Raw genomic sequence first — 27,604 nt, 5'->3', positions numbered from 1 at the left:
CTCAACTCACCTGCCTCCTTTCCTCCTCCAGGTTTGCAGTAAGCCTTGGCTACTGGCATGACCCTTACATCCAGCATTTTGTAAGACTGTCTAAGGAGAGGAAGGCCCCCGAAATTAACAGAGGCAAGTGACCCCCCCCTCCCAGCGTCCCCTCATCAGCCCAGAGACCTGAGCTTTTAGGGATTCATTCTACAAAAGTGAGAGTTCCAGTGTTCATTCTCTCCAGTGGCGTATGAAAGTGCTCATTTTCCAACATCCTCACCGACACAGTGTATTAGGAACCTTTTCATCATGGTTAATCTGATATGGGAAGGATGGTATCTTACAGTAATTTTATTTTATATTCCTCTTATGTGGGGGTGAAGTTGAAGATGATTTTTATATGCTTAAGAGACACTCATATTATTTTTTACTGTAAACTGTTCAAGTAAGGAATTACTTTCATGGCCTTAGTAAAATAATAGTGACACTATTAGGCTCTGCAAGTCCTTTTTATCAAGGCAGTGAAAGGATTTGAGACGGGAGGGTGTCTCAGTCTCAGCCAGATTGAGAAATTGACCAAATGACCACAGTCCTTGGGCATGCAGGGAATCCTGGCCCTAAAGATGGAGCCCATGGGTAGATTCTATAAGAAATGCAAAGAAAGTATAAAGTGGTGGTCCCTGAGAATAAGGACATGGACCTTACTTGGAGCTGAGGGTGAACCCAGGCATCGGGGAGATGGGGCCAGGCCTGGCTAAGAGGCCTGAAGGCTCCCTCCCTGGCTCCTGAGGCAGCTTTCCTAACCAGTGCTGCAGAGACAGGGACCCACCTTGGGGGCCCGGGAGATGGGCGCTCCAGGGAGCGTGTCAGCCGGCCTTCCTTCCTTCCTTTCTCTGCCTGGGCTGCATCTCCAGACTGGGGCCCACTAGGAGAATGCTTCCCTAACAGCGTGTTGTGAGCATCTTTAAAGTTTTTTCCAATAACCAATCTGTTGTGGACGATATTCTATAACATACATTAAAAATGATTCCTGAGAAAAATAAAATGCAAGAAACACATAAAGTAGAAGCTCAAGTTATTTATTAGGAGAATGAATAGACATAGAATTCCTTGTCACATTGCAGTAAGTTTCTAAATGCTACTCAAATTTTGTTCTTAAAGTAGTTATACTTAAGCAGCAGGGCTTTAGAACAGATATTATCTTCCTTTCCCTCTGTTTTTATTTTTCATTTCCTTTGCTCCACCTTCCCATTCTCCTGGAGCTGAGCAAGTCCATTTATTGGCAATGCAGATGGTCTGTGAGGCCATTTTATTTATTTTTTAAAAGATATTATTTATTTGAGAGAGAGAAAGAGAGAGCGCAAAGGAGGGGGAGCGGCAGGCAGAGGGAGAAGCAGGCTCCCCATTGAGCAGGTAGCCCAACATGGGGCTGGATCCCAGGACCCTGAGATCTTGACCTAAGCTGAAGGCAGTTAACCGCTTGAGCCACCCAGGTGCCCCATGAGGCCATTTTATAAACAGAGGCTCTTACCCGCATGGATGGAGATGAAGGGAACACGGTAAGAAATATAGCCTTTTTTTTCTTTTCTTTTTTTGCTGTGACATTTATCTGTCCCATATAATGACCCCAAAATATTATTTTCATCATGATCTCGTCATTTTGACTTTTTGCAGAGTCCTGAGTAGCTTTCACCTAGCCACAAAAAAGCACATTTCCTGAAGGAATATTTAGATCTGACTTGTCTTTCATAAGTAAATTTACGGACCATTTTATTTTTAAGATAGTTAATTCTACCGTTAAATAGATTGTACTTACTTTGGTTCTAGCAAGCTTTAAATAAAAAAAAAGGAAGAGAATGTGAAAGTCACTCTCTCTCCCATGAAGTCCAGAGATAAACCACTGACCCTGAAGAAGAGCAGGAGAGTCCTCATTTTCTCTTCTCCTGGGGTGGGCTCTGCAAGGATGATTTCCGACCTCACTGAACGATAGCTTGTCTCTGTCTCTCTCTCAGGATATTTTGCTCGAGTCCATGGCGTCAGTCAGCTGATAAAGGCATTTCTACGGAAGACAGAATGTCATTGTCAAATTCTAAATCTTGGGGCTGGGATGGATACCACCTTCTGGAGATTAAAGGTAAATGAAAATTCCCCTTCTTTCCTGAATTGTTTCATTTGTGAAGGTGCCCGCCTGGTTCAAAAATGTTAAAAATATATTCAGAAGGAATGCAGTAACTGCCTGTCTTGCACCCCTGTCCCCAGCTGCTTGCACCTGCTGCTACCATCAGCCACATAAGTGATGTCACCAGAGCCTGGTGAAGGATGGGCGCCTGGCTTCCCATCCTTTGTTGTTACAAACAGGGGTTATGGTAAAAATCCTTGTAGACATGTCCTCTGCACGTGTGGAAGAACCCTGCCAGTGGAATTGTGAGACCCAGAGCCCCTGCATCTGCCATATTGATGATAACGAAGACTTTATTGTCATCATGACAGTGTCTTTGGTACAGTTTGGGGATGTGCAAGGCTGGGTGATGGTGATATGACACAAAGGCCTTTTGTAGCTATTCCCTGATTTGATCCCTCACCTGCTCTGTTAGGGGGCAAGAACAGGTGTAACTATGCTCACTTACAGGAAAGAAGATGGGTCCGGTTAGTGCAGAACCAGGACCAAAGCGCTGGTCTTGGATTCTGGGCTGGAACTGAAGTGTGCAACCTGTTCCCGACGACACCTTCACCCATTGCATTTTCTTTCCTGTACATTTGTACGGATTTTTCTGTTTTTTCTATTAGGTCAGTCATGTGGCAGTGATGGGTTCGGGAGTTTCCCCAGAGTTCTTGCAGACATTTACCAAGATAAATTAGAGCGTGTGGGCATAACGCAACCTGCATATGTGTTTTGTCCCTAATGAGCTCTCCTGATAAGAAGGTCTTTGGCCATCAGTGTTCCCGACCTTTCTATTACTCAGGTGAAAACTCAGCAGCCTCAGCCTGGCCTGATATCAATCATTTGCCTCTGCCTTTTTCATTCAGGTTAGGAGAGCTCACATTTATGAGGTGCTTGCACTTCCATGACCTCATGAATTAACTTGGGAGCTCTGGGGGGGTGGGTTACACAGATAGGGAAAGGGGGGCACGAGAGCCTGTGTCTCCCCCAAATTGGACAGCCAGTGGGGCTGGAGCGTGGAACAGACAATGGACTGCAGCTCCTCCAAGTCCAGGTTCCTTCCCTGTTCTCTACACAGAGCCCTGTGCTCGTTCAGGGGGGTCTTTGCAGTCTTCTGTCCACGTTGGTGTCTGTACCTCAGTGACCATGGTGTGGTGGAAGGAGCTGGAACAGAATGCAGGGGCAGAACGTGTGCAGTGTGAGCAGAAGCCGCTGAAGAAAAGCCTCCTTTCAGCCCAACTCCCTTTTCCCTTGGTCCCGAGGTTTGGTTTCTCCCCCGTCATGTAGGTCGGTTAATAATGAATAAGTCTGGCATTTTTATTTTTGGTCAAGGTACACCGAGACCTAGGTACCCCTTCCAAGAGAAAGGTTATCTGTCAGGAGTGAGGAAGGCTAATAGCATAGGGTCTAAAAGATTTTATGGAGGAATTTTGGTTTGTTTGATAATTATATTGGTCCAAAGGTTTTTTGTTTTTTTTTTTAATCTGCGTTTCTTTAAAAAAAAAATGCTTGTTTGCTCTTTGGAGTCTAGGTCAAATGAGCAAAACTTGCCTGCTCTCACTGGGGGGGATGCTTTGTGATATTAGCTGTTGTATCCTATTTGATCCCCTAAATGCTGGTCCCAACCCCCCCCACACACACATTGGGTTCCTGACCCTCCCTAATCTGTCTCAGTCTGGGTTTTGGAAAAGTCTGTTAGGTCCTACTTCCCCAGCACCTCTCAGTGCCTCCCCACATCCATCCCAGTGGCGCCCCCCCCCCCCCAGTTCAGGCTCCCCGTGACTTCTTCCCTGGACCTTCTTCCTGGACGACTGTGAGATCCTTCTAACTTTTGTCCTCCATCCGTTCTCCATGCGGAGACCAAAGTCACCTAAACAATACATTTCTGACCATATCGTTCCTAATTTAAGGCGCTAAGTACGCCTTTGCTATTTGGGGCCTAGTGTTCAGTACGTGAAGATGGTCAGTCAGTGTATGAGGGAATACAGAATTAGAAAACTCACTGTGTATTTTTCCTCAGGATGAAGATCTTCTCCCAAGTAAATATTTTGAGGTCGACTTTCCAATGATAGTCACGAGAAAGCTGCACAGCCTCAAGTAAGTGTGGCTTGGACCAGAGGACAGAGCCTCTGGATTCACAGGCAGCGGTCAGTAGGGGGCCGGTCTGCATGCCGGAGACCTCATTTTACGGGGCTGTCCTTGCACCCCCACACCGCTTTCTTGCTGGCCCTGGGATCCTCATTCCAACCTCTCGAGCAGTCCTTCCAAATGCAGTAGACACCCACCCTTGGGACTGTTCTGTCCATGAACGTCATTTCTCTGAACCTTGAGAAGAAATGACCTACAATAGTTTAATCATCGGAATTGTTCTGTGTCTTTTGTGTACTTGGATATCTCCAGGGCATAGAGAGGTGCCAGGCCCAGAGCAGATGTCAAGTAAATATTGTTCGTGCAAATGACGAGAAGGCTGAACTCAGTCATTTACTATACGTGAGATATTCCGGGGGCCGCTCTGAGGCCAGATTTTAAAAAGTTTGCAGAGTTGTAGAGGACAAGTTTGTGAATCTCTGCTGGGACTTTTTGTAGCACCATGTGAAATGCTTCACTTGGATCATCATTCAGTGCTCAGAGCAGACTCGTGAATTCCAGTGGGGAAGCTGAGGCTCAAAGCAGTGAAGCGAATATCCGTCAGGGCACCTGTGGACGAAAGGGTGGAGCTGAGATTTAAACCCTGGCCTCAAGCCAAAGTCAAGGTTTCTTAGTGGTTTTGACCTGTACCCCCTTCCCTGTTTTTAAATGAGTGATTTCAATAAAATGCCAGGTCTTACATTTAAAAAAATTTTTAGTGCACATGGAAGTTTCTAATTCTCAACATCTGGACATATTTTTCAAGTATGAGCTTATTCTACTTTATCCTATAAAAACAAGGTTTTCACCCTTTCCAAATACAAGATTCTGTTACGGTAAATATGCTTTTTAGTTGCCGTCTGGCATCTGAGGCTGTGCATCTGCAGAGGACATCCTAGCTTGTTGGGGAACCCCGAGTGAAATAAGAGTAAGTGGGCTCTCACTTAAGCCCAGAGGTGGCCTCTGGGCTGAAAAATGCTTTGGCCTTTGTGTGTGGTTGTTTGATAGAGGATTTGGCTCTCTGAGGTCTGATTTTTGCATATTGTGAAGGAGGAGACTCATCACATAAATGTTACTGACTTCTGGTCTGAATAGAGTCCGTTTTTCAGTTAACTGTGAGCAATAAGCACTGTGTTAAAAATTTTGTTGGAGAAGAGGCAGGAAACTAGATATGGCTTGGAAAACACTGGAACATCAGGAAAATTCTTGCTCACTATCCTGAGCGATTTTGAGTCTTCAGTATTTATGATCAGACTGTGACTGGACATCTGATTCGGAGTGTCCTGCTTAGTGACCTCGCCTGAACCCCAATCCACTGAAGTATGAGTGTGTGTGCTGGGGGCCAGATGTCATGAAGCAGAAGGCCCTGTGCAGTGATGGCCCTTGCAGGATGTATTTGCCGTTTCTGGAGTGGGTGTTTGCAGTTTTGCTGAAACAGCTCCTGGACTCATTTCTCTCTCTTTCCCATCTTCCCACAGAGTCAAGCCTTTCTTATTACAACCCATTATAGAATTACATTCAGAGGACCCACTTCAAAACGGCAAGTACCCTTAACCTACGCGGTACAGTACGGACTATAGAACTCTCTTTGCTTTTTTTCCCCTTTTCCTTTGAAATATGGGGTGTCTGTGTGTGTGTGTGTGTGTATGTGTGTGTGTGTTTGTGCGTCAGAATGTGTGTGCGTCCATGATGTCACACAGCATGTACTTCTGCTGATACATTTACACTGCATCGCGTTTACCGTGAAGCAATTTAGAGCAGATGTCCATAGGTCCCCATTGTTAAATCTTTACAAGTGTGTTTCAGTGATTTGCAAATGGTGTGCAAAAATAGATTTTTTCCGGAATTTCTCCCTTTCCAGCTTGCTTTGGGAACATCCAGTCCGGCAACATCAGACCCTCCCTCCTACATGGCTGCCTCATGGAGGGGGGCAGTCACCCTCCAGTCCCGCCCCCACTGTTCCCCGCTGTCTGTACCTGACCTGCTACACCTATTAGGTCACCTCCTTGGCCCCTGTGCTCCGGTTTTCGCCCTCACGTTTTTATTATGAGTGTTTCCATCAACTTTCTGCTCACTTCTATGCCTTTCAAACCAAGGGAAACCTCTTCCAGAATGTTCCATCGTTTCCAGTCTGTGTCTGGCAGAGTAGTTCAAGGGACTTATTAATAATTCAGGTCAGAAGACTTGCCCAGGAGGCGGAGGAAGATGGCGGAGGAGTAGGAGACCTAGATTTCGTCTGGTCTCAGGAATTCAGCTGAATAGGGATCAAACCATTCTGCACACCTACGAACTCAACAGGAGATCGAAGAGGAGAGTAGCAACAACTCTCTGAACAGAGAGGCGACCACTTACTGGAAGGTAGGATGTGCGGAGAAGTGAATCTGAGGCGATATTCGGGAGGATAGACGGCGGGGGGGGCCTCCGTCGGCCGCTTCTGGCGAGTGATAGAGCCGCGGAGCACAAAATCGGACCTTTTAGAAGTTGGCTCCACTGAGGGACGTCGCTCCAGTGGCTAAGCGGGGGGTGGAATCCTCCCGGGACAGTGTGGTCTCAGGACCCTTGGGGTCACAGAAAGACCGGGGGTGCCTGAGTGCGGCAGAGCTCCCAGGTATCAGAGCGGGGAAGCCGGCTGCAGAGACGGAGCCGAGGCGCGGGCTCTCAGCTCGGGGTCGCCATAAACTGTGATCCGCGGCCCAGTCGGGCCACTGCTCCTCCAGCAGGGACCCAACAAGCGGCAGAGCCGGGGAGACTCCCCTTCCTTCCCGGGGAGGAGCGGCGCGGGACTGCACCGCAGGGATCTGCTGGGTTTGGAGACTCCACATGGGGTCGGGTGCCAGAGATAACAACGCTCGGTCACAGGCCGGGTGAGCACGGAGTGCGGCCGGAGATCGGGGACACGGGAGTGACTGCTTTTCTCTGGGGGCGCACTGAGGAGTGGGGCCCTGAGTTCTCAGCTCCTCCGGGTGGAGATTGGGAGGCCACCATTTTTGCCCTGGTCCTCCAAGGCTGTACCGAGAGCTTGCAGGGAACAAAAGCTCCTGAGAGCAAACCGGAGCAGCTTCCTTAGCCCGGACCAACAAGGGCAGGGCAGTTCAGCCTCCGGCAAAGACATTTGGAAACAACAGCAACAGGCCCCTCCCCCAGAAGATCAGCACAAACAGCCAGCAAGCCAAGACCAAGTTTACCGATCAAGGAGAACGGGAGAACTCCAGCGCTAGGGGAATACTGCACATAGAATTCATGGCTTTTATTTACCATGATTCATTAGTTCATCAAAGTTAATTTTTGTTAACGGTTTTTTTTTTTCTTTTTCCCTTTCTCAACCAACATCAATCTCTTTTTAAAAAAAAAAAACATTTTTTATTTTTCATTTTTAGAGTCATATTTTATCCCTTCATAGTAGTTACCCTTATTTTTGGCATATATATATAAGTTGTTCTCTCTTTAAAATTTTGAGGTACAGTTTCTTCTAACAGATCAAAATATACCCTAAATCACTAGTGTATGGCTCTGTTCTAGTCTCCTGCCTGATCACATTCTCTCCATTTTTTCTTTTTTTTTTTTCGTAAATCTTCTTTCTTTTTTCAAACAACTTCTTATCTTATCAAGTCCTTTTATAAAATCTTTTATAATTTTCATCTTTACAGTCATCTTCCATCCCTTCATTGTATCAACCCTTATTTTGTACATATATGTCTTTCTTCCTTTAAAATTTTAGGAGGCACTTTTTTCTAACAGACCAAAATACGCCCAAAATCTAGTGTGTGGCACTGATCTATGCAGTAGCCTGATCATATTTGATCATATTCTGCTTTTTTTGTATTGTTCTGTTTTTGTTTTTATCTTTTTTTCTTTTTTTTTTTCTCTTTCTTTTTTCTTTCTTTCCCTTTCTTTTCCCCTGGTGTCAGGTCTTTTCTGATTTGTATACAGTATATTTGCTGGGGACGTTGTAAACCTGTTAGCATTTTGTTCTCTCATTCATCTATTCTCCTCTGGACAAAATGACAAGACGAAAAAAATCATCTCAGCAAAAAGACAACAGGTAGTACCGTCTGCCAGGGACCTACTCAATACGGACATTAGTACGATGTCGGACCTAGAGTTCAGAATCATGACTTTAAAGATACTAGCTGGGCTTGAAAAAAGCGTGGAAGTTATTAGAGAAACCCTTTCTGGAGAAATAAAAGAACCTAAATCTAACCAAGTCGAAATCAAAGAGGCTATTGATGAGGTGAAATAAAAAATGGGGGCACTAACTGCTAGGATAAATGAGGCAGAAGAGAGAATCAGTGATATAGAAGACCAAATGATGGAAAATAAAGAGGCTGAGAAAAAGAGAGAGAAACAACTATAGGATCACGAGGGCAGAATTCGAGAGATAAGTGATACGATAAGACGAAACAACATTAGAATAATTGGGATCCCAGAAGAAGAAACAGAGAGAGGAGCAGAAGGTATATTGGAGCAAATAATAGCAGAGAACTTCCCTAATGTGAGGAAGGAAACAGGCATCAAAATCCAGGAGGCACAGAGAACCCCTCTCAAAATCAATAATAATAGGTCAACACCCCGACATCTAATAGTAAAACTTACGAGTCTCAGAGACAAAGAGAAAATCCTGAAAGCAGCTCGGGGGAAGATATATGTAACCTACAATGGTAAAAATATTAGATTGGCAACAGACCTATCCACAGAGACCTGGCAGGCCAGAAAGGACTGGCAAGATATCTTCAGAGCACTAAACGAGAAAAATATGCAGCAAGAATACTATATCCAGCGAGGCCGTCATTGAAAATAGAAAGAGAGATAAAAAGCTTCCAGAACAAACAAAAACTAAAGGAATTTGCAAACACGAAACCAGCCCTCCAAGAAATATTGAAAGGGGTTCTCTAAGCAAAGAGAGAGCCTAACAGCAGCAAAGATCAGAAAGGAGCACAGACAACATACAGTAACAGTCACCTTACAGGCAATACAATGGCACTAAACTCATACCTTTCAATATTTACCCTGAATGTAAATGGGCTCAATGCCTCAATCAAAAGGCACAGGCTATCGGATTGGATTAAAAAACAAGACCCATCAATATGCTGTCTGCAAGAGACTCATTTTAGACCCAAAGACACCCCCAGATTGAAAGTGAGGGGGTGGAAAACCATTTACCATGCTAATGGACACCAAAAGAAAGCTGGGGTGGCAATCCTTATATCAGACAAACTAGATTTTAAAACAAAGACTGTAATAAGAGATGAGGAAGGACACTATATCCTACTTAAAAGGTCTATCCAACAAGAAGATCTAACAATTGTAAATATCTATGCTCCTAACATGGGAGCAGCCAATTATATAAGGCAATTAATAACAAAAGCGAAGAAACACATTGACAACAATACAATAATAATGGGGGACTTTAACACCCCCTGACTGAAATGGGCAGATCATCTAAGCAAAAGATCAACAAGGAAATAAAGACTTTAAATGACACACTGGACCAAATGGACTTCACAGACATATTCAGAACATTCCATCCCAAAGCAACGGAATACACATTCTTCTCTAGTGCCCATGGAACATTCTCCAGAATTGATCACATCCTACGTCACAAATCAGGTCTCAACCGGTACCAAAAGTTTGGGATCATTCCCTGCATATTTTCAGACCACATGCTTCAAAACTAGAACTCAATCACAAGAGGAAAATCGGAAAGAACTCAAATACATGGAGGCTAAAGAACATCCTACTAAAGAATGAATGGGTCAACCAGGAAATTAAAGAAGAATTAAAAAAATTCATGGAAACCAATGAAAATGAAAACACAACTGTCCAAAATCTTTGGGATACAGCAAAGGCAGTCCTGAGTGGAAAGTATATAGCAATACAAGCCTTTCTCAAGAAACAAGAAAGGTCTGAAATACACAACCTAACCCTACACCTAAAGGAGCTAGAGAAAGAACAGCAAATAAAGCCTAAACCCAGCAGGAGAAGAGAAATAATAAAGATCAGAGCAGAAATCAATGAACTAGAAACCAAAAGCACAGTAGAACAGATCAAGGAAACTAGGACCTAGTTCTTTCAAAGAATTAACAAGATTGATAAACCCCTGGCCCGACTTATCAAAAAGAAAAGAGAAGTGACCCAAATCAACAAAATCATGAATGAAAGAGGAGAGATCACAACCAATACCAAAGAAATACAAACAATTATAAGAACATATTATGAGCAACTCTATGCCAGCAAATTAGATAACCTGGAAGAAATGGGGGCATTCCTAGAGATGTATCAAGTACCAAAATTGAAGCAGGAAGAGATAGAGAACCTGAACAGACCTAGAACCACTAAGGAAATTGAAGCAGTCATCCAAAATCTCCCAAGAAACAAAAGCCCAGGGCCAGATGGCTTCCCAGGGGAATTCTATCAGACATTTCAAGAAGAATTAATACCTATTCTCCTGAAACTGTTCCAAAAAATAGAAATGGAAGGGAAACTTCCAAATTCATTTTATGAGGGCACCATTACCTTGATCCCAAAACCAGACAAAGACCCCATGAAAAAGGAGAATTACAGACCAATATCCTTGATGAACATGGATGCAAAAATTCTCACCAAAATCCTAGCCAATAGGATCCAACAGTACATTAAAAGGATTATTCACCACGACCAAGTGGGATTTATCCCTGGGCTGCAAGGCTGGTTCAACATCCGCAAATCAATCAACGTGATACAATACATTAACAAAAGAAAGAACAAGAATCATATGATCCTCTCAATAGATGCAGAAAAAGCATTTGACAAAGTACAGCTTCCTTTCTTGATCAAAACTCTTCAGAGTATAGGGATAGAGGGTACATACGTCAATATCATAAAAGCCATCTATGAAAAACCTACAGCGAATATCATTCTTGATGGGGAAAAACTGAGAGCTGTATGTGGAAAACCCAAAAGACTCCACCTCAAAACTGCTAGAACTCATACAGGAATTCAGTCAAGTAGCAGGCTATAAAATCAATGCACAGAAATCAGTGGCATTCCTATAAACCAACAACAAGACAGAAGAGAGACAAATCAAGGAGTCAATCCCATTTCCAATTGCACCCAAAACCATAAGATACCTAGGAATAAATTTAACCAAAGAGGCAAAGGATCTGTACTCAGAAAAGTATAAAACACTCAGGAAAGAAATTGAAGAAGACACAAAGACACAAAGAAATGGAAAAACGTTCCATGCTCATGGATTGGAAGAACCAACATTGTGAAGATGTCAATGCTACCTAGAGCAATCTACACATTCAATGCAATCCCCATCAAAATACCATCCACTGTTTTCAAAGAAATGGAACAAATAATCCTAAAATTTGTATGGAACTATAAGAGACCCCGAATAGCCAGAGGAATGTTGAAAAAGATAAGCAAAACTGGCGGCATCACAATTCCAGACTTCCAGCTCTATTACAAAGCTGTCATCATCAAGAGAGTATGGTACTGGCACAAAAACAGACACATAGATCAATGGAACAGAATCGAGAGCCCAGAAATGAGCCCTCAACTCTATGGTCAACTAATCTTTGACAAAGCAGGAAAGAATGTCCAATGGCAAAAAGACAGTCTCTTCAACAAATGGTGTTGGGAAAATTGGACAGCCACATGCAGAAGAATGAAACTGGACCATTTCCTTACACCACACACAAAAATAGACTCCATCCAAATGGTTGAAAGACCTAAACGTGAGACAGGAGTCCATCAAAATCCTAAAGGAGAACACAGGCAGCAACCTCTTCGACCTCAGCCGCAGCATCTTCTTCCTAGAAACATCGCCAAAGGCACGGGAAGCCAGGGCAAAAATGAACTATTGGGATTTCATCAAGATAAAAAGCTTTTGCACAGCAAAAGAAACAGTCCACAAAACCAGAAGACAACCGACAGAATGGGAGAAAGTATTTGCAAATGACATATCAGATAAAGGACTAGTATCCAAAATCTATAAAGAATTTACCAAACTCAACACCCAAAGAACAAATAATCCAATCAAGAAATGGGCAGAAGACATGAACAGACATTTTTCCAAAGAAGACATCCAAATGGCCAACAGGCACATGAAAAAGTGCTCAACATCGCTCGGCATCAGGGAAATCCAAATCAAAATCTCCATGAGATACCACCTCACACCAGTCAGAATGGCTAAAATTAACAAGTCAGGGAACGACAGATGTTGGCGGGGATGTGGAGAAAGGGGAACCCTCCTACACTGTTGGTGGGATTGGAAGCTGGTGCAACCACTCTGGAAAACAGTATGGAGGTTCCTCAAACAGTTGAAATTAGACCTACCATTCGATCCAGTAATTGCACTACTGGGTATTTACCCCAAAGATACAAATGTAGGGACCCGAAGGGGTACTTGCACCCCAATGTTTATAGCAGCAATGTCCACAATAGCCAAACTGTGGAATGAGACAAGATGTCCATCGACAGATGAATGGATAGAGAAGATGTGGTATATATACACAATGGAATATTATGCAGCCATCAAAAGAAATGAGATCTTGCCATTTGCAACGACGTGGATGGAACTGGAGGGTGTTATGCTGAGTGAAATAAGTCAATCAGAGAAAGACATGTATCATATGACCTCACTGATAGGAGGAATTCTTAATCTCAGGAAACAAACTGAGGGTTGCTGGAGTGGTGGGGGGTGGGAGGGATGGGGTGGCTGGGTGATAGACATTGGGGAGGGTATGTGCTACGGTGAGCGCTGTGAATTGTGCAAGACTGTTGAATCACAGATCTGTACTTCTGAAAGAAATAACACAACATAGTTTAAGAAAAAAGAAAAAGAAAAAGAAAGCAGGAGAGGAAGAATAAAGGGGAGTAAGTCAGAGGGGGAGACGAACCATGAGAGATGATGGACTCTGAAAAACAAACTGAGGGTTCCAGAGGGGACGGGGGTAGGGGGATGGGTTAGCCTGGTGATGGGTATTAAAGAGGGCACATTCTGCATGGAGCACTGGGTGTTATGAACAAACAATGAATCATGGAACACTACATCAAAAACAAATGATGTAGTATATGGTGATTAACATAACAATAAATTAAAAAAAAAAGAAGAAGAAGACTTGCCCAGAAGGATGGCCTTCTTGGATGGTGGACACAGATCACACAGGAAACACTGGGCAGCCAGAGAGGCCTCTATGCAACCACGGTGCCATAGTCATGCTCCTCGTGAAGAAACGCCTCCACGTAGAACATCTCCCCCATCCTCTGTTTCCTCCTACAAATTATAAGTAGAACCTGTGCAGGCTTTGCCATGTGCTGGCCTAGCTGTTTTCTCCACACTGTAGCTCTCCTGGTTTTCTGTGTATTTGGTGAGTACTTGTGTCAGAATGATTACCTGTAATGGAAGAGCTAACACTTGGCATCACCTTTGATCCATCAGTACACAAATGTATGAAGTAGAAAGTAGGGACCCTCCACAATCTCTCCCCCCACCAAGATAACCAATGTTCGGAGTGTTTTCTCTTGTGAAGGAACAGTGCACCTAGAGACGGATCAATATCATACATGAGAAAACACACACATAAATAAGATCCAGTGCCTGGCACTTAGAAGTTTCGATAAATTTTTGTTGAAAGAAGGTATGTACACATTGAATAAATACATAGGTTGTAGTTCAATATATATCTGTTGAATTAGTGAATCTGTATTTCTCAAAATAGATTTATGTATAATTTTAATAAGGTGAATAATTTACATGTCCTGTTTTGTAACTCGCTCTTTTTGCATCCTAGTGACTCATGGCTGTCTTCCTATTGGCATATATAGGTCTGCCTCATTATGTTCTCCCTGGCATGGAAATTCCATTTCACTTAATGTATTCAGTACCAACGGTCCTTTAGATAGCTGCATTTTTTTATGGTTTTCTAGTAAACAGTGTTGTAGAAAGCACAGGTACACGTGCATATTTGCAGGAATTGCTGGTTCAAGGAATTGTCCCTTATGAATTCTAATAGCTACTGCCAAACTGTTCTTCCAGACCCTCTTTAGTAAATTGTATTTTCATGAGAGTAGACGAGGATTCTTACCCTACACCCTCACTAACAGTGGCTGTTACCATTAAAACAAAAATTTCTGCCTATCTTCCAAACCTATTAATTTAAAATCTTTAGAATAACTTTGAATGTGCTATGGAGTTGGAGTATCCTTCCTTCCTTTTATTGGCCTGCAGGATTCCTTTGTAAAGTCCATTGGGAATGTGTCAGTGGCATTGTTTCATTTTCTTTTCAATTGCTAGGAATCCTTTAGAACATAAAGATACATTCTTTGATAAAAGTCCCTCATCAGTGTTTTTTGGGCAGATTTTTTTGTTAGTTGTTTGCTTGCTTTTGAACTCTGTGTTTGTTTCTCATGTAGGCACATTTTCTGGTCCTATGCTTTTAGTTTTTGATCTTGCCAGCATACCGAGAAAGGAGAATTTGAATAAAAATAAGGGAAATACAAATGTGAGTGAAGGCCTGACAAAAGTGATAGGTGATCATAAAAGTGGCACAAATTTCATTGAAACATTACCTTCCTTCATCAAACCTTTGAGGCTGTGATTGTAAGATTCGCTACTGCTTCTTTATCATTAGGAAACACAAAGTGCTGGCAGGTTAAACTGGTGTTTCTTGACTATTTGATGTATCCTGATTTCATGAATGTTAAAGTGAAAAAAATATGCATTTTTGAATTCACACTTTTTTTTAAGCTGAACTATGCATGGGGAGGAAAACTCAAAGTATATAAATGGGCACCCGGTGAAAAGTAAGTTAGAAGGAGTAAATCAGCTTCTCTTACTCCCCTGTTTAAATCTTCCCACTGTTTGGGATCCACACGGTTAAGCATTCCTCCGTCTGCCTCCTGATTTTACTTTTGACTACAGTAACTCTGATCTGGCTGTCCTGAGCAGAACACTGTCCTGCTGTTGCCTGACTGTCATCTTCGGATCTTCCACTTCCTTCTACCATGGAACTCTTTTCCCCTAATTTTGCCTGCCAGGCTCCTTCTGATCACCTCTGTCTCAGCTTAGCTACTGCCTCCTCTGAGAAGCCCTCCATGACCAGCAGGTGAAAGACTGAACACTGTCCCTCCCACTCTTTTTTTTTAATCACCTTTTATTTGCTTCTTAGCATTTAATACTCTGATATTCTCTTAATTCTTCCTTTCTTTAATAATTCATTGGCTCTCTCCCTCCTCTGCGGGGGTAAGCCTTATGAGAGGCAGCAACCTGTCTCTTGTTCATCACTGCGTCCCCAGCACCTAGAACAATGCCTGGCATGCCAAGATTGTTGGTTAAATATATACGCACCTGAATGGTCAAATGAACGAATGTGTTGGTGTTTTTGTAGTACATCTCAACTCTTTTTTTTTTGATCAGGGATAGAATAACTCACTCCAAGCACACTTTTTAGTAGCATGTATGCTATTTGCAAGAAGGTGCACAGGTATTTGGGAATCATTATTTGATCTCATAATAGGGCAGACAAGTGCCTTCGTAGTCTTTATATTCCTTTTCTGACTTGGGCATTGTGGCACCTGGGGCTCCGACTTCGGGTTTCCCTGCATGTCTGATATCTAGCAGGTTCCTAGGAGGTACATCTTTTAGCTTATGGTGTGTGGCCCAGTGTATTTGAGTCAGCTGAATGGGGTTATCAGCATCATGAGAGTTTTCAGACACTATGGTTTAGCCTCTTTCCCTTTTTCTACTGTGACCTCTCAGAGCTGAGAGAACCTGAGCTATTAGCAACAATATAGAATGGCTGTTGGATGTTCCAGTTCCTTCCATGGTTTGTACCCTTGAGGAAGCTGAGCAAGAAATGCTTCGGGTAAACAACCAAGCAGTTTCCTTTTTTTAAAAAAATTACAATCCATTTTTGGGGCTCAGTCGTTAGGTGTCTGCCTTCAGCTCAGGTCATGATCCCAGGGTCCTGGGATCGAGCCCCATATTGGGCTCTCTGCTCCACAGGGAAGCCTGCTTCTCCCTCTCCTACTCCCCCTGCTTGTGTTCCCTCTCTCGCTGTGTCTCTCTCTGTCAAATAAATAAATAAAATCTTTAAAAAGAAAATTACAATCCATTTTTTAAACTTTTAATTGACAACATTTTTAGGCATACATAAAAATAAATCAGTGAACCTCCACGTGCCCAACATCTAACTTTAACTATGACCAACTTCATCTGTACCAGTGGTTCTAAAAGTTAGTCCTAAACCAGGGGCATCAACACGGCCTAAGCACTTGTTAGAAATACAGGTTTCTAACTTTTAAAAGAATTTGAAAAAATTTCTACTTTTGAAAGATCTGCTGAATCAGAAACTCAGGGAGTGGAGCCCATCAGTCTGTGTTTTAACAAATCCTTCAGGTGATTCTGATGACTGCCAAAGCTTGGGAACCAGTATAAAAACCATTCCATCCAATCTCTGCTGGAGTATTTTAAAGCAAATGTTATCATTTTATTTGTAAATACTTAAGTATAGAGACAATTTTCCTTTAAACACAGTATCTCACAGATTGGCACAACATCTAGAGAGCAGCCAGCCAATCGGTACCATTATTTACATAGGCTTACCCTTTGACCTCCTAATTCCACTCATAGAGACCTATTTGACAGGTGCTTCATGATGTCTATATAAAGATGTTCATTACAGTGCCTCAGATGGAGAAAACTTGGAAATACCACATGCCCGATAGTGAGAGATTGGTTGAGTAAGTTGTTTTATCCACTCATGGAATTCTAGGAAATCATTACAGCGAAGGATGTCATTGATATTACTGTTAAATAGGAAAAGCAGTTTCTGAAAGAATTGGCCCTGTTTGCTTTTTTCTGTGTGAGGTGTGTGTGTATGTTTGTGTGAGAATGTGTTTATGTTGTATATATGAGTTTAAGCACATAGAAAAAAGGACCGGGATGTTCTACACTCAAATACTAATAGTTACCTCTGGAAGGTATGATTTTAGTTCATTTCTCCCCTCTTCGTTCCTGATATTTTTTTCCCCCACAACAGAGGATGTATTTTTATAATGGAGAAAAACAATAAGTTTACTTTAATTTTGAAAGAACTATACCCATTGAAATTATAATCTCTTGGTTAATTTCTGTTGAAATGTTAATCTCTTCTTGGATTTGCAGATGGACACCTGTTGGATTCAAAGAGATATGCCATTATTGGAGCAGATCTCCGAGATTTACCTGAACTGGAAGAGAAACTAAAGAAATGTAACATGAATCCACAGTGAGATTTTTTTTTAACCTCTTCTGCATTTGTGACTTCTTGCTAATATGAAATAAGGCCAGTTAAAATTGCAGCATTATACCTGTGTCCCATTTTTTATTCTGAACTGTTTATCATTTCATTGCTACTGAGAGTGGTGTTCTGAAGTATTTTTAGAAGCGAAGTTTCTCAAGCTTGTTTTCACATCAGAATCACATGTATTGCTTTTGTGACATACTGATGCCTAACATCATAAAGTTTGAGAAAAGATAATTATATGCATAGAAACGTATAATTGCGATATATAAAGGATTAGTATGCAGAATAGATAAAGATAAGCTACTATTAAAAAAAAAGTAAGTCCCATATGAAAACAGGCAAAAGAGAGATGACAAAGTAGCTCAAAGAAATTGAATATCATATGAAAAAGGTATTGAACCTCATTGGTGATGAGATGGAACTCTATTTTAATCGAACCAAGTCGGCAAAAATGTAAAAGTCTGACATTATCAAGTGTCGGCAAGGTTATGTGAGAATGAGAATGGTCGTGCGCCATTGGTGCAAGTGAATTATGAGGAACAATCTGTAAGTATCTACTAAAATTGCAAACATGTGTACCATGTGATTTAGTAGTTCGTTCCACTTTTGGATGTGTGTACTCTGAGAAAGTCTGCGTGCCTGTACAAGGAGGGTGTTCATTATAGGCACTGTTTTTAGTAGCAGAAAATTGGAAACGTTCTAAATGTCCATCAGGAGAAGAATGAGTGAGCAACATGTAAAATGCATGACCTAGATCAGCATGGAGAGAGCTCAAAAACGTAATGTTGCATAAAAAAAAAAATCAAGTTGCAGAATAATACACATAGTGTGATACCAAATGTGTAAAATCAAACCCTCAAAATACAGTACTTCCATGTTCATATCTATGTATCACAGAAGCATTTTAAAAATGGACCAGAAGGGTTCACACCAGATTCTTGGGAGCAGGTACCTTTGGGAGCAGTGGAAGGGAGTGAGATGTGTGGTTTTAGCACACTGATTCTGGTCAAAATTAGATTGGAATTTAACAGTAGAGGGGGATAAAGACATGTCTACACAGCTTACTGTCAGTGAAGATGACACTTTCAACAATATTTTGGGTGAGTAACTCAAGAGAGAGGCTTGAGGGGAAGGTAGGGAAAACAGAAAGTTACTTTAAAAATAAATTGAAGGCAAAGAATCAGTGGCCAGTGATTAAAGAGAGTAGCTAGTAGGGAAATCACTGGTAGAGAAGAGGCCGTAGAGCCCACAGAGGCTAAGAGCCTTGGAGGGAAAGGAAAGCTGTTGTTCTTCTGAGAGGAGAGGAAGAGGGTGAGGACAGGTGCAAATACAGGTGAGCTTTGGGCGATGCAGGGGAGGAAGTGTAGGGAGTTGAAGCCTGACCTTCCGGATACATCTTTTGTTAAAGTGGTGATGGCTGTCATCTCTGCACTTTGAAGTTCTTGTTTACGTGTTTAGCCTAGAATCATAAACCAGGTTATCATCGTTGGGATTTGTATGTCCACCTTTGCAGATGTCAGGGATGGTGCTTACTGACCCAGTACTTACTGTCTAACTCTTTGTGTGTCTCACTGAGTGTTCAGAGAGCAAGGTCAATGCACTGTATGGAATATGCCTCTTTCTTCCTTTGGGGAATGCTTTAGATGGTTCCCAGATCGTAGCATGTAGGGTGTTCTTCTTTCAGCAGAAGGGAAGTCTCGACGTTCAAGGACACCACTGGTTTTCTTGGGGGCATGTTAGTGAGTGGTCAGTAGATTGCTTCAAGGTGACGCTGGTAAGCCTGGAGCCCTCTCAGAGTGAGGAGAGCCCGAGTGTTGGAATCTTATCCTGGATTCCAAGTGACCTCTCCTGCTTACAAGTTATTTAATAGGGGCAGTTTTTTTCTTAAACAAACAACCCCCCCCCCCCAGAAGCCTCTTTGAGCCTCAATTTCTTCATTTATGAACTGGGGTAAAAACTACTTCACAAAATGGTCCTGAAGATTAAGTTAAGTATGCTGTGAAAGCAGTTGAACAGAAATTGGCACATAGACTACAGTCTCCTTTAGATTACTATGGTCACCATGGTAACCAGCTGCCACCTATTGCCACCATAGTAACCTGCTGTTGGAGCAAATCTGCTGAAAGATCAGGGAAATAATCAGTTATAAATCTTGATAGGGAAGTTTGCCTTGCTTTGGACATCTACAAAATGGATGAAGAGCAATGGCTAGAACACGTATTAGAATTACACATATAATTCTATGGGGCTTCATTTGTGCTCTGCATTTTCCTTTACTACTGTCTTTGCTTTGCTTTCACTTATATTTTGAAAAGTATTAATCCGATTTTTAATATTCCCAATGGCTACCTCTTAAAACTACACTGAAAAATGTTTAACTTTACATTTTCAAATAATTCAAATCTACAACAAAGTTGCAAAAATTGTACAAAAAATTCCCACATAGCCTTCTTCACGGGGCTTCCCCACTGTCTTAAGTAAAATTGGGTACCTTTTGCATTGAAAAGGTTTTGGGAGCTGTAGTTCTCTAATTATCAACCTATTAATTGAGGTTTTGGAACTTTTTCCCCACTCATTTACTTTTTCTAATAATTTATGTTGATATAATCTGGGGTTTTAAAACTTAGGTTATTGCTAATTTTAAAACAATTATTTTTTAAACAATTATTCTTTCTGATTTTCAACTTTGTTTGCAACTCAGACTTCATTGTCTTTCCTCTGGATTTAGTGCCCTCAGTTTCTTTATACCCTGTTCCAGTTGGGTCCAGAGAGCGTTTGGATATCTCTTCTTAAATAACTTGAGTTATATACCATTTCATTGTCCAAAAAAAAAGGAAATCCAGATGAACAGTAACGGTGGATAGTTGGTACTATGATCGGGTCAGAGCTGGCACTTACTGGTGGGGAGCCTTTCTGTCTAGTGATTGTGAATTCACACTCTGAGCCCAGCTGTACAGCTTCCATTCTGATGGTAACATATACCATGTTCTTTTCAACTACTTTCCTGGGTATTCGAGTCCAGACAATTTGTTTGTTTTGAGATCCCTCGCCAGTAAACATGGACAGAAACAACCTACTTGCAGTGCCCCTGCGTGGCTCAGTCAGTTGAGCATCTGACTTTTGATTTCAGCTCAGGTCATGATCTCAGGGACATGGGATTGAGCCCCGTGGTGGGCTCTGCACTCAGCGGGGAGCCTACTTGAGATGCTCTCTCTCCCTCTGCCCCTCCCCCATCCCACGTGCACACATGCTTTCTCTAAAATAAGTAAATCTTAAAAAAAATTTTTTTTTTAAAGTAACCCACTTGCTTTGTGAGAAAAATAGCAACCAGCCATGAGGAACAGCGATATTTAGGGGCAGAGAAAGAAAGAGGATACAATGAAGGAGTCAGAGAAGGAGCAGTAAAAGAACCAGGAATAAACCAGCAGAGCTCATATAATTTGGGGCTGTCTGTGTTCCCTTTGAAGAATTAAGGCTTTTGGAGATTTCTCTAGGAGTTTATTGCTTTTCTTATTTCATAATTTGTTCATTACTTCGGGTCTTATCAATCAGAGTGCTTACTAACAAATGTAATTTCCTGAAAATTGTTCTTGTTGTTGTCAATTCTTGATGATAAAGATTTATATAAGAATTAGATTTGGTTAAATGAGTATCACTATTTCTGCATTGTATCTGTCAGTTTTTGATGTGTAACAAAATCTCTCCAAACTCAGTATGTGTGTGTGTGTGTGTGTGTGTGTGTATACCACACCTTCTTTATCCATTCATCTGTCGATGCACATCTGGGCTCTTTCCAGTTTGGCCATTGTGGACATTGCTGCTATAAACATTGGGGTGCAGGTGCCTCTTTGTTGGATCACTATATTTGTATCTTTGGGGTAAATCCCTAGTAGTGCAGTTGCTGGGTTGTAGGGTAGCTCTACTTTCGTCTTTTTGAGGAACCTCCATACTGTTTTCCAGAGTGGCTGCACCAGCTTGCATTCCCACCAACGGTGTAGGAGGGTTCCCCTTTCTCCACATCCTTGCCAACATCTCTCATTTCCTGAGTGGTTAATTTTAGCCATTCAGACCGGTGTGGTTTTGATTTGTAATTCCCTGATGCCGAGTGATGTGGAGCAGTTTTTCATGTATCTGTTGGCCGTTTGTATGTCTTCTTTGGAGAAATGTCTGTTCATGTCTTCTGCCCATATCTTAATTGGATTATTCTTTGGGTGTTGAGTTTGATAAGTTCTGTACAGATTTTGGATACTAGCCCTTTATCTGATAAGACATTTGCAAATATCTTCTCCCATTCTGTCAGTTGTCTTTTGGTTTTGTGGACTGTTTCCTTTGCTGTGCAAAAGCTTTTATCTTGAAGTCCCAATAGTTCAGTTTTGTCTTTATTTCCCTTGGCTTTGGAGACATGTCTAAGCAAGAAGTTGCTGTGGCTGAGGTCACAGAGCTTGCTGCCTGTGTTCTCCTCTAGGATTTCGATGGATTCCTGTCTCACACTTAGGTCTTTTGTCCATTTTGAGTGTATTTTTTGTGTATGGTGTAAGGAAATGGTCCAGTTTCATTCTTCTGCATGTGGCTGTCCAATTTTCCCAACACCATTTGTTGAAGAGACTGTCTTTTTTCCATTGGATATTCTTTCCTGCTTTGTCGAAGATTAGTTGACTATCGAGTTGAGGGTCCCTTTTTGGGTTCTCTCTTCTGTTCCATTGATCTGTGTGTCTGTTTTGTGCCAGTACCATACTGTCTTTTTTTTTTTTTTAGATTTTTTTTTTTATTTGACAGAGAGAGACACAGCGAGAGAGAGAGAGAGAGAGAGAGAGAGAGAGAGAGAGAGCACAAGCAGGGGGAGTGGGAGAGGGAGAAGCAGGCTTCCCGCTGGGCAGGGAGCCTGATGCGGGGCTCGATCCCAGGACCCTGGTATCATGACCTGAGCTGAAGGCAGACGCTTAACGACTGAGCCACCCAGGCGCCCAGTACCATACTGTCTTGATGACTACAGCTTTGTAATAGAGCTTGAAGTCTGGCATTGCGATGCCACCAGCTTTGGTTTTCTTTTTCAACATTCCTCTGGCTATTTGCAGTCTTTTCTGGTTCCATACAAATTTTAGGAATATTTGTTCCAGCTCTATGAAAAAAGTTGATGGTATTTTGATAGGGGTTGCACCAAATGTGTAGATTGCTCTAGGTAGCATAGACATTTTCACAATATTTGCTCATCCAATACATTAGCATGGAACGTTTTTCCATTTCTTTGTGTCTTCCTCAACTTTCATAAGTGTTCTGTAGTTTTTGGAGTAGATCCTTTATCTCTTTGGTTAGGTTTATTCCTAGGTATCTTATGCCCAAAACCATAGTTTTGGGTGCAATTGTAAATGGGATTGACTCCTTCATTTCTCTCTCTTCTGTCTCATTGTTAGTGTATAGAAATGCAACTGATTTCTGTGCATTGACTTTATATCCTGCCGCTTTGCTGAATTCCTGTATGAGTTCTAGCAATTTTGGGGTGGAGTCTTTTGGGCTTTCCACAATTTGTCATCTGCAAAGAGTGAGAGTTTGACTTCTTTGCCGATTTGGATGCCTTTTATTTATTTATTTGACAGAGAGATCACAAGTAGGCAGAGTGGCAGGCAGAGGGAGAAGCAGGCTGCCCACTGAGCAGAGAGTCTCATGTGGGACTTGATCCCAGGACGCTGGGATCATCTCCTGAGCTGAAGACAGATGTTTAACCGACTGAGCCACCCAGGCACCCCTACCTTTTATTTCTTTTGGTTGTCTGATTGCTGTGGCTAGGACTTCTAATACTATGTTGAACAGCAGTGGTGAGAGTGGACATCCCTGCTGTGTTCCTGACCTTAGGGGAAAAGCTCTATTTTTCCCCATTGAGAATGATACTAACTGTGGGCTTTTCCTATATGGTTTTTATGATACTGAGGTATGTTCCCTCTATTCCTGCACTGTGAAGAGTTTTAATTAAGAAAGATGCTGTATTTTATCAAATGCTTTTTCTGCATCTGTTGAGAGGATCATATGGTTCTTGACTTTCCTTCATTTATGTAGGAACACATCGACTGATTTGTGGATGTTGAACCAACCTTGCAGCCCAGGAATAAATTCCACTTGGTTGTGAATAATCCTTTTAATGTATTGTTGGATCTTATTGGCTAGTATTTTGGTGAGAATTTTTCCATCCACGTTCATAGGGATATTGGTCTGTAATTCTTTTTGGTGGGGTCTTTGTCTAGTTTTGGGATCAAGGTAATGCTGGCCTCATAGAAAGAGTTTGGAAGTTTTCCTTCCATTTCTAGTTTTTGAAACAGTTTCAGAAGAATAGGTATTAATTCTTTAAATGTTTGGTAGAATTCCCCTGGGAAGCCATCTGGCCCTGGGTTCTTGTTTGTTGGGAGATTTTTTTTTTTAAAGATTTTATTTATTTATTTGAGAGAGAGAGAGAATGAGAGATAGCACGAGAGGGAAGAGGGTCAGAGGGAGAAGCAGACTCCCCGCTGAGCAGGGAGCCCCCGATGCGGGACTCGATCCTGGGACTCCAGGATCATGACCTGAGCCGAAGGCAGTCGCTCAACCGACTGAGCCACCCAGGCGCCCTTGTTGGGAGATTTTTGATTACTGCTTCAATTTCCTTGCTGGTAATGGGTCTGTTCAGGTTTTCTATTTCTTCCTGTTTCAGTTTTGGTAGTGTATACATCTCTAGGAATGCATCCATTTCTTCCAGATTGCCTAATTTGTTGGCATATAGTTGCTCATAATATGTTCTTGTAATTGTTTGTATTTCTTTGGTATTGGTTGTGATCTGTCCTCTTTCATTCATGATTTTACTTATTTGGACCCTTTCTCTTTTCTTTTTGTTAAGTCTGGCCAGGGGCTTATCAATCTTACTAATTCTTTCAAAGAACCAATTCCTAATTTTGTTGATCTGTTCTACTGTTCTTTTGGTTTCTATTTCGTTGATTTCTGCTCTAATCTTCCTTATGGGCTTCATTTGCTGTTCTTTCTCCAGCTCCTTTAGGTGTAAAGTTAGATTGTGTATTTGAGACCTTTCTTATTTCTTGAGAAAGGCTTGTATTGCTATATACTTCCCTCTCTTTGCTGCATCCCAAAGATTCTGAACAGTTGTGTTTTAATTTTCATTTCCTTCCAAGAATTATTTTAATTCTTTAATTTTCTGGTTGACCCATTCATTCTTTAGTAGGATGCTCTTTAGCCTCCATGTATTTGAGTTCTTTCCAAATTTCCTCGAGTTCCAGTTTCAAAGCATTGTGGTCTGAAAATATGCAGGGAATGATCCCAGTCTTCTGGTACCAGTTGAGACCTGATTTGTGACCCAGTATGTGATCTCTTCTGGAGAATGTTCCATATGCACTCGAGGAGAATGTGTATTCTGTTGCTCTGAATGTATCTATGTGGTCTATCTGGTCCAGTGTGTCATTCAAAGCCCTTGTTTCCTTGTTGATCTTCTGCTTAGATGATCTGGGTCCATTGCAGTGAGTGGGGTGTTAAAGTCCCCTACAATTATTGTATTGTTATCAATATGTTTCTTTAATTTTGTTATTAATTGGTTTATATAATTGGCTGCTCCCATGTTAGGGGCATAAATATTTATAATTGTTAGATCTTTTTATTGGATAGGCCCTTTAATTATGATATAGTGTCCTTCCTCATCTATTGTTACAGTCTTTGGTTTGAAATCTAATTGGTCTGATACAGGGATTGCTATCCCAGCTTTCTCTTGATGTCCAGTAGCATGGTAAATGGTTTTCCACCCCCTCACTTTCAATCCAGAGGTGTCTCTGGGTCTCAAATTAGTCTCTTGCAGTCAGCATATTGATGGGTCTTGCTTTTTTATCCAATCTGATACCCTGTGTCTTTTGATTGGGGCATTTGGCCCATTTTCATTCGGAGTAACTATTGAAACATATGAATTTAGTGCCATTGTATTACCTGTAAAGTCACTGTTTCTGTAAAATGTTCCTTTCTGGTCTATGTTACTTTTGGGCTCTCTCTTCACTTAAAGGATCCCTTTTAATATTTCTTGCAGGGCTGGTTTAGTGATCACAAATTCTTTAAATTTCTTTTTGTCCTGGAAGCTTTTTATCTCTCCTTCTATTTTGAATGACATCCTTGCTGGGTAAAGTATTCTTGGCTATATATTTTTCTCATTGAGCACCCTGAATATATCATGTCAGTCCTTTCTGGCCTGCCAGGTCTCTGTGGATAGGTCTGCTGCCAGTCTAATGTTTTTACCCTTGTAGGTTATGGACCTCTTGTCCTGAGCTGCTTTCAGGATTTTCTCTTTGTCTCTGAGATTTGCAAGCTTCACTGTTATATGTTGGGCTGTTGACCTATTTTTATTGATTTTGAGTGGGGATTCTCTGTGCCTTCTGGACTTGGATGCCTGTTTCCTTCCCCAGATTAGGGAAGTTCTCTGCTATAATTTGCTCCAATATATCTTCTGCCCCCTCTCTTTCCTCTTCTTCTGAGATCCCAATTATTCTAATATTGTTTTACTTTATGGTATCACTTATCTCTCAAATTCTGCCCTTGTGATCCAGTAGTTTATCTCTCTTTTTCTCAGCTTCTTTATTTTCCATCATTTTGTCTTCTATATCACTAATTCTCTCTTCTGCTTCATTTATCCTAGCAGTTAGAGCCTCCATTTTTTATTGCATCTCATTAATAGCCTTTTTTATTTTGACCTGATTAGATTTTAGTTCTTTTATTTCTCCAGAAAGGGATTTTCTAGTGTCTTCTGTGCTTTTTTCAAGCCCAGATAGTATCTTTATAATCATTATTCTGAACTCTAGTTCTGACATCTTACCTATATCCATACTGCTTAGGTCCCTGGCAGTCAGTATTCTTGTTCTCTTTTTTGAGATGAGTTTTTCTCTCTTGTCATTCTGTCCAGAGAAGAATAGATGAACAAGAGAACCAAATATTAAAATGGCAACAATGACCCCAGAGAAATATACACTATACAAATTAGGAGAGTCCTTAAACCAAAAAAAAAAAAAAAAATTAAAAAAAGAATATAATCAGACAGGTGAACAGAACAGAGCAATACATATATTCTGAGTGTACTTTGGTCTATTTGTTAAAGAAACTACATCCCAGGGGCGCCTGGGTGGCTCAGATGTTAAGCGTCTGCCTTCGGCTCAGGTCATGATCTCAGGGTCCTGGGATCGAGCCCCGTGCAGGCTCCCTGCCCCATGGGGAGCCTGCTTCTCCCTTTCCTGCTCCCCCTGCTTGTGTTCCCTCTCTCACTGTCTCTCTCTGTGTCAAATAAATAAATAAAATCTTTAAAAAAAAAAGAAACTACATCCCAAAATTGTAAAGAAAGAAAAATGTGTATATATGTATATATATAAAATAAATAAATAAAATAAAATACATTGAAAGGATAGAATGTAACTGTAAAGATGAAATAAAAAAGACTTTAACAAGAAAAGAAAGAAGAAGAAAAGGAGAGAGAATATTATCAGAGAGGTGAAGGGAGCAGATCAATACACTAGATTCTGGGTATATTTTGGTCTGTTTGTTAGAAGAAACTGCATCCCAAAATTGTAAAGAAAGATAAACATACACACACACACACACGCACACGCACACACACACACACACAAATATATAGAAATACACACACACACACACACATATATATATACACACAAAAATAAAGTTAAATGCAATGAAAGGATAGAATGTAAGTGTAAAAATGGAAATTAAAAAAGATTTTAAAAAAGTTGATAAAATTGGTTGAGAAAGAAAAGAGAATAAAAATTAAAATTCAAAGACTAAAGAATTGTGGGGAAAAAAACCATGAATTCTATATATTAATTTCCCCTAGTGCTGGAGTTTTGCAGTGCTGTATGATCTGTAAATTTGGTTTTAGCTGATGTTCTTGCTGATATTCTAGGGGAGCAACCTGTTGCAATTATTCTCAGGTGTCTTTGCCCTGGGCAGAATTGTACCATCCTTGCCAGGGGCCAGGCTAAGTAATCTGCTTGGGTTTGCTCTCTGTGGCTTTTGTTCCCTGAAGGCTTTCTGCACAGCTTTA

At 41.4% G+C, this 27,604-nt stretch overlaps 1 protein-coding gene across 2 annotated transcripts in view; it reads left to right on the top strand.

Moving 5' to 3' along the window:
• Nucleotides 1-27,604, top strand: part of LCMT1 (leucine carboxyl methyltransferase 1) — a 76,410-nt gene that overhangs the window by 37,690 nt on the left and 11,116 nt on the right. Inside the window, exons 2-6 of one of the 2 annotated variants that reach the window (XM_025853858.2) lie at nt 32-123; nt 1,995-2,116; nt 4,164-4,240; nt 5,749-5,810; nt 17,421-17,523. In XM_025853858.2, the coding sequence (XP_025709643.1) occupies nt 32-123; nt 1,995-2,116; nt 4,164-4,240; nt 5,749-5,810; nt 17,421-17,523 (456 nt within the window). The remainder of the gene's footprint in view (nt 1-31; nt 124-1,994; nt 2,117-4,163; nt 4,241-5,748; nt 5,811-17,420; nt 17,524-27,604) is intronic. The other variant, XM_073889875.1, reaches the window with a different exon arrangement.

The sequence above is a fragment of the Callorhinus ursinus genome, unplaced genomic scaffold, assembly GCF_003265705.2.
Source record: "Callorhinus ursinus isolate GAN/ISIS: 27379988/994484 unplaced genomic scaffold, GSC_fseal_2.0 scaffold120, whole genome shotgun sequence".
Classification (NCBI taxonomy): domain Eukaryota; kingdom Metazoa; phylum Chordata; class Mammalia; order Carnivora; family Otariidae; genus Callorhinus; species Callorhinus ursinus.
Note: the sequence above shows the minus strand (reverse complement) of the source record. Positions and strands in the feature narration are given on the sequence as shown.